This window comes from Pseudonaja textilis, chromosome 1 (assembly GCF_049901715.1).
Source record: "Pseudonaja textilis isolate UNSWEBS1 chromosome 1, rPseTex1.2, whole genome shotgun sequence".
NCBI classification, from domain to species: Eukaryota; Metazoa; Chordata; class Lepidosauria; order Squamata; family Elapidae; genus Pseudonaja; species Pseudonaja textilis.
This window is the reverse complement of record NC_141990.1, coordinates 78272286-78280262: the sequence shown is the minus strand read 5'-3', so window position 1 is coordinate 78280262 and position 7977 is coordinate 78272286. Positions and strand designations below refer to the sequence as shown.

At 36.6% G+C, this 7977-nt stretch overlaps 1 protein-coding gene across 1 annotated transcript in view; it reads left to right on the top strand.

Annotated features, from left to right (window-relative positions):
* The window catches only part of SYNJ2 (synaptojanin 2), a 48875-nt gene that overhangs the window by 2371 nt on the left and 38527 nt on the right, over positions 1–7977 (top strand). Inside the window, exons 2-3 of the mRNA XM_026705052.2 lie at positions 5320–5406; positions 7500–7770. Coding sequence (XP_026560837.2) covers positions 5320–5406; positions 7500–7770 — 358 coding nt within the window. The remainder of the gene's footprint in view (positions 1–5319; positions 5407–7499; positions 7771–7977) is intronic.

Sequence of the window (7977 nt, the reverse complement as noted above, 5' to 3'; positions counted from 1 at the left end):
TCAGGTAAATTTTTGGACAGTAGTTGGTGGCCAATAGTTGTGGCCATGTAAGCCATGAGTACAATCATATCTTATTACAGGGGGAAGGCTCAAGACCTTTCAAGAATGAACAGGAACATATTTCTTCTTCCAGTTTCAGTAATGGTACATAGATAAATTTGCACCAGTTCAGGAAATCTTACTTGTATTCTTTCATGGAATAAACGGTCAACATTAGAAAATTAACCAGTGCTTCAGGAAGTTTCAGTAGCTTGAGGCATCTACATTTCTTAATGAATAGCATGAGTACTTCCTTGCTGTCATACATTTTATTAATTGCAGACATTTTGCAATTGATAAAACAATAAGGTTAGATAGGTATGAATTTAATATAACAAGTGGCAGCTTGTCTTCAGAAATTCATTTGCATTATCCTCCCTACAACCAACATGAGAGATTCCATAGATGCTTTTGCTCAATACCTTATTGTCACTTCTTCATGCTTTCTCTTTGATTCAAGTGGTTGTTGAAAATGAGGTCAATAAAACAAGCAATTAAAACTCCAAGAGGTCCACTTGCAGCCAGATGCTTGATAATTCTCTCCTCACTCACTCTACAGCTTTGGCCTATATAGGCCAAAACAGAAAGTTATACTACAATGCAAAGCAACACCTCCAGATTTTCATATATGTTGCCTTTCGCATGTAAGAGTGTTTACATTTAAATGTAAATGAACGATGGGATCTTACACAATGCACGAATTACAAAGATTGCTGTAATCAAAATGTCATATAAGGATCTTGGCATGCATAACTTTTACTCTGATAATGCATAAATAAGACATTGATTATTTTATCAACAAAGCATATATTTATATTTTAAAAACTGATAAGAGATTGAGAACATAAGAAAAGCTAGATTGAAAGCCTATTTATTCCACTCCAGCATTCACAATAACAATCTGCCTAGATGCCCCTTACTGAATGCTTTAGTATCTCTTTTATGTGTTCTCCAGCAAACTGGGACTCAAGATACCTCTTAAAATACTTTTTTTTTTCTTTGTCCTTGCTTTGCCTTTCCTTTCTTGAATCCATCCTGCTTCACTCTGGAGTCCCTGAAGAATTACACTACCATCTTGATTTGCAGCATCATGGGGTGTGTTTTGTGTGTGGTGTGTGTGTGTGTGTATAAGAAGGGGTGCTTATCAAAAAAGTAATGATGGCAGCAAGTTCAAAACCTCACTCCCTTTGTACACACAAAGGGGTAGGGCAGGCATCACTCCCTGATATGGTGAGGTAGACTTTCATCTTGTTGCTATGACCACTGTTTTGACTCTATCCCACATCCTGTGGACACCATTGATTTGCTTCATTATTATTGCCTTCCTGATCTACTGGAGTTTATTTAGAAACATTAAATCTTAAAAAGCATCTCTCAATATTTAGACACTCATGCAGTTTTCTACATCTTGGAAATTTTAAAATGATTTAAACTTCAATCATATAGTAGTTCTATGCATATCTATTCAGAAATGAGCCAATGCAGAGATTTGAATTCTAATTTATCCTAGCCTTCCTTTACCAACATGAAGTAACTTTACAATTACAGTCCTGTATCATACCCCTGTAACAAGGTGTAATTTGTCATCAGTAACCAACAGTCAGAGAAGGAAATTCCAACTCTCCTTGGGCAGGACTTTTAACTATAGCATGTGTTATCCTAACATATTAAGAAAACAAAAACTATGGGAAAGGATTATTATAGAACTAACTTAGAGCACAAAAATATTTTTTGACTGACTAGATAAACAGGAACTTCCACCTTGAATGGTGCTTTGCTCCAAGGTATGAAGAAATTAAGACAAATACATACTTTTTAAAAAACCTTATGCTGTCTCTTATCTGTACTTGTTATTTATTTCCTAATATGAATGGATGCCTGAAGCCAAGATCCATCATTTCCATAAAATGTGTAGGGGGGGGGGGGGGATAAATTGCAACATTTTTTCCAGAGATTCAAGCTCGATTAGATCCAATACTTAGCTGATTGCTTCTCTCTTCTCTTGGATAATTAATTGACGTTTAGAAAAGGTTAAAAATTGTTTCACCTTGTGCAAGATCTGCCTTTAAGCCACATGCAAAAGGAAACATCTCTCTTCAGGGAAGCCTGGTTCAGACCTAGAGTTGTGCATTCCTTGCCAGGGAAGCAGACGTTCTTGAGATTGCCAGGTAGCCTTATGTAAGAAATTTCTTCCGAACCCTTTTCCCTTACTACTGATAGTAATTTATCACCTCTGAAACTGTTATTATAACCAGTCAGTGCATTCATAAGCAAGCTTTTTGTTCATTAACTATAATCATATGAATTTTGCTTTGTTCCATTATTTAAATCTTGGTGGTTTGTCTTGTTGTAGCATTTACATTTCTTTCTGCAACCAGTGTCACGTTTTTTAAAATATTTTTGTTTGCTAATGCAGATTAGGAGAATGAACTTTGACTCTCAATCTCTTTTCTTCATGAATGATGAATTGGCAAAGTTAGAAAATTACTTGCATTCTTAAACTTTGTTTATATTTCTGAATGTCACATTATTCACTTTATTTGTATAGTTCTACTGTGGCCTGTGGCTACAGTAATTCTTTTGTCTAAAAATAACTGAATATCTTGATTGTGTGATATCGTGTCTGTTGAGTGCACTTTGACAAATATGAAACCTTACGCAGAATTAAACAATTTATTCTATTAGCTGCATATTATCTAGAAAATCCTTGTTTACAGAAAATTCTCTGCTTCTCAATATGTTTTGAAGAATTTTTAAAAACTAGGGTAAATTCATTGCAGTGAAGGTTCAATTTACTGGACCATGGTACAATGAACTTTGGATGCAATAGAACAAATTTCCACCACAATTTATATCATTTATGTAAAAATGTAATTAAGAAACTGTGTGATGTTATCTACATTATGCTACATCATGCTAATGATATCATTTGTGTCATTCCAAAAATGCCTTTAAGTCACGATATTCTACTTTTATATATAGTGGACTTTTGTGAATAACTCTCTCTTTCTCCCCTCACTTCCAAATAGGGGTTCACTAGCATTAACTTTTTATTAAGTCTGTAGTTAATATATTTTCCCAGTGACCCTGGTTAACACTTAAAATAACTAAGCAATTGGCAGAAATTAACAAAATAACTGAATATTAGAGTTGAAAGGGACCTTGGAGGTCTTCCAGTCGAACCTCTTGCTCAAGCAGGAGACCCTATACCCGTGATGGTGAACCTATGGCATGCATGCCACAGGTGGCATGCAGAGCCATTTGTGCCGGCACACAAGCTGCAGGCAAACTTACCTCACTGGGCATGCGTGCGCCTCACAGCTGATTTTCGGCCTCTCAAAGGCTTGAGGAAGGCTTCTGCAGGCTTTGCAGGCCGAAAACTAGCCCCATTTCATCACTTCCTGTTTTTCTGAAAATACTGGAAGTGACAAAACGGGGCTAGTTTTCGGCCTGCAAAGCTTGCAGAAGCCTTCCTCAAGCCTTTAGGGAGCCAAAAAAGGCCTCAAACCAGCCAAAAATCAGCTGTGAGGCATAGTGCAGATAAGGGGGTGGCAGGGGATTACGTGCGCATGCCTAGGGGGTGTGTGGGGGGGTGCACATTGCCTTCTGGGTGCTGGCACGCAAGTGTGAGCATGCAAGCGCACACAATTTTTGGCACAGGAGCCCAAAAAGTTAGCCACCACTGCCCTATACCATTCCCCAAGTGACTGTCCACACTCTTCTTAAAGGCCTTCAGTGATGGACCACTCACAACTTCTGAAGGCAAGCCGTTCCACTGGTTAATTGTTCTCAATGTAAGGAGAACAATAATCTTACTTGATCTCTTAACAAATAAAAAGAGTTCATCTGCTTGGTACTTTGGGAGGCTCAGGAAATCCAACTGCCATAAAAATACTCTAGGACAGGGGTCTTCAAACTTGACAGCTTTAAGACTTGTGGACTTCAACTCTCAGAATTTCTCCTCCAGTCATGTTAGCTCAGGAATTCTGGGAGTTGAAGTCCACAAGCCTTAAACTTGCCAAGTTTGAAGACCCTTGCTCTAGGAAATTAGAAAAATATCCCCCAAAAAACCTTTGACAAAACTAATCCATTTTATTGTCCACATCGTCTCCCGGAATTGAATTTAAGTCAAGGAAGTTAATCTTTAAACATTTTATATCCTTTAATGCAATTATTGCCTCTCTAGCATGACTCCCTGATTTTATTATTTACCACTAACAGTCAGCAGTTCAACCATTAGAATTTTACACCTGGAAATGTTGATTAGTTAATATTCAACAAAATTAATCATTCTAATTATGGCTCTGTTCTCTGTTAAGGTCACTTACGGTTCTCAATATTCCTGTACACTTCATTCTCTAACTAAATTTCATTTTCTTATCTCTGTCCACAATTACTCTGCGCTCTTTGAATTCCCAAATTTTAGCTATACTACAAAAATAACTTCATGTGGTGGCTACCTTAATACTGAATTTAGACATTGTACTAAGACTATGTGCTAATGGTATATTTGATGCAGCTTAGTCAGCAAATGGCTTAGTCACCAAGTTATGGTTAATACATTTTGGCTGATATTACATATTAAGGAAAGTTAATTGCTGTGTGTTTTTCATCTTTTTCTTGTTCTTTTTATTTTATTTCTATATAATTTATAAGATGCTTAGATCCTTTGGGGAATTGGGTGGCATATAACTATCAGTAATAAATAAGTAAGAACCACTTTGATGAAAAAGTTAAAACAACCAGGCTAGGAATCAGGAAACTATGATTTTTCCTAGTCCATCTTTAAGGCCTGGAGCCAGTTGGATGAATTTGGGACAATCATTCTGTCTCAGTTTTAGGGAGAAAACAATGGCAAACCACTTCTGAAAACGTTGCCAAGAAAAATGCAGACAATCCCAAGGAGTCAAAATTGACTCACAGGTTCACAGGCAAGGCCAGTCAGCCAACAGATAAATAAATAACCAACCAACCAACCATAGGGTTCATTTGGAAGAGTTTTTGTTGTTTTAATATCACAAGCTATACGCCACTCCTTGAAGTGGTGAAAGCTGAGCATGACCAGTTTTTCCCCAGTTCTCTGAACTGGTATGTGCAAATCCAGAACCGTCAGCAAAGCAAAGAGCATTTCACTTAGCATTTCATTGACCTAATGTCACAGTCCAAGCATCCCTTCTATTGATTTGCAGAGCCCTAAGAAACACATTGGTTTCAGTTGGTTTATTACATTGCCATAGAGTGGAGCAAGAATTGACGGCTTTTACTGTGTGATTTCCCCAGCATTTGAAGAAAAAGAAGAAATTAAAGGGCAATATGAGAAGCTAATGGATGCTTATGGATGCTTAGGCGAACTGCAGTTAAAATCTGGTACGTAATCACTTAATACTGTGCAATAATCAGATTAAAAAAGAAACAATACTGTCATTGATTCATTATTACTAATGAAAATGTCAATGTTGTTCATTGTTAGGTTAAAGAGAAATGATTACAGGTAGTCCTCGACTTACAACCATTCATTTAGTGACCATTCACTTAGCAGTGAAAACAGTGACTTATGACTGTTTTTCACACTTACAATTGCAGCATCTTCATGATCACGTGATCTAAATTTGCACTTGGCAACAGGCATGTATTTAAGACAGTTGCACGGGGAACCCAATTTGCTAAATGACCTCATGAATCCCTTAACAACTGCAGTGATTTGCTTAACAACTGTGGCAAAAGTGGTCATAAAATGGGACAATTCTCACTTAACAACTGCCATGCTTAGCAATAGAAATTTGGGGGCTCAGTTGTGGTCAATAGTCTAGGTCTACCAGTACAGTGTAGAATCATTATTTCAGTTTTTAAAACATTCATCTTACCTTGTGTTTTAATATAAATTTGAAAATAAGATTTGTTTCACCAAAATTACTGCAGCTTTTATTTTTGGAACCTACTGCTCCAGTGGCAATAAAATGGGGGGAGATCACCACATTGATGGTCTCAAATGTGCATATTTTGTTTCTGTTAGTGAGATGACAGAAAATAAACGAAAACTTAGCAAGCAGTAAAGGAACACTCTTTGATCAGAAATTATGAAACACACAGCTTTATAGTCAGATGTTCCATGCCTTAAAAAAAGGCAAACCTTTTTCTTAGCATTTTAATGCAGTGTTGAAGAAATCTTTATTTTTTCCGTGTTAGTTCACCATGTTTCTGTGAAAAGCATAGGACCTCTGCATATAAAATAATGCTCAAGAACCTCCCTTCTTTGCCAAGAGCCAGCTGCTAAGAAGCATTCTTTTTATGTGACAGGTTTTATTAATTATGGCTCATAGTTAATGAAGATTACAACTCTCATTTCAGAATGTGCGGCAAAGAAGCCATTGGCAGCCTCAAGAATAATGATGTAATGTCTGCTTTATTTGCCACTGTTTTAAGCAATATGAGCATGTATCTGGCAACCCTGCGTAGCACATTCTTTTTCCTGATTTTGTCCTCTTATAGGCTAACAGACATTTACTTAAGTACTGCAGCAAAAAAGATTGTAAAACTGGGTTCCATGATGACCCGATTAACAACTGGTACAAATTATGATTGTAATTCTGGCTTCAATTACTTTGATTATTTGAGGATTACCTATAAACCTTTATATAGGAACAGCGTGTGAAAGCACCCTTCTAGCAAGTAGGGATCTCTGCAGGTTACCGATTGGAAATCGTAATCATTTTGGGGAAAACCTTCCACCCCTTCCATTTGATAAAACATATTTCAAGTTGCGTTTCAGACAAAGAGGAATGTTTACCTGATTATATCTTTTCATTTCCTCTTGCACTTTGATCTTTGCAGCCTATTTTAATTTGCTTTTAAATCCCAGAAGGAAGAATATGTGAAGGGAGGACTTGATTTATTTTCCACAATAGTATCCCTATCTTGGGGCTTCAGAATTATTCTCAGGGTATCAAATAAAGTGAGAAATATGGCTATTAAACATTGACATTTTCAGTGAGAATTACTTGGTTGGAAAATAGTTCCATTAGAGAGGCTTGCACAAAACTGTTTTCTCTAATAGATTTTTTAGTTCTCCAAAATTCTGATTTTATTTTGGCTTCAATAGCTGTCTTGAAAATATTTTTAAGTTACATTTTATTATGATACTATATCATGAAGATTCTGGTTCGGCTTTATTTTCAATCCTCCTAGAAATGTCCAGCTATTGGAATAGACAGAATCTACTGTGTCTGTGCTTACAGATAAATGTCCTACTTACAAAGATTTATAAATTTAATTATGCTTGCATACCTGCAGAAACTTCCCGACAGATAAATATCTTACGTTTAGCCTCTGATTACTATCCTAACAAAGTCTCATTGTGTTCTTCTGATAAATGTAATGAAAGAATGCCTTTGTAGATAAAACCTAGAGCAGCAAAAGCAATAATATACATATATAACCATATTATATATGTGATTTTGCAGGCAACTCCACTCTGCGTTTCCTAGTTCTTGTGACAGGCTGTACGTCAGTGGGAAAAATCCTCGATACCGAAGTTTACAAGATCACAGCAACTGAATTTTGTGCTCTCCAAGAAGAAACTAAGGAAGAAGATCGTGTTTCTGCCTTGAAGAAACTTCTGAATTCTGGGGTCTTCTATTTTTCTTGGCCAAATTCAGGATCAAACTTTGATCTCACTATCCGAGCCCAGAAGAAAGATGATGATAGCTATCAAAATGGAAATTCATTTTTCTGGTTAGTACCAAACTTGGAAGTTTTGACCAAGCCTCAATTTAAGATGTTTGGATGGGTCTCTTTGAAATGGGTTGATGCAGCAGGATGTTATATTGTCCCTCAGATAAGGGTTGTTTGTATATAATGTTCTTTTTAATAGTGAAACTGCCCAGAGTTGCTAGGCAAGATGAATCTTTATTCTTATCCATGCAGGATCTTCTTAGATCC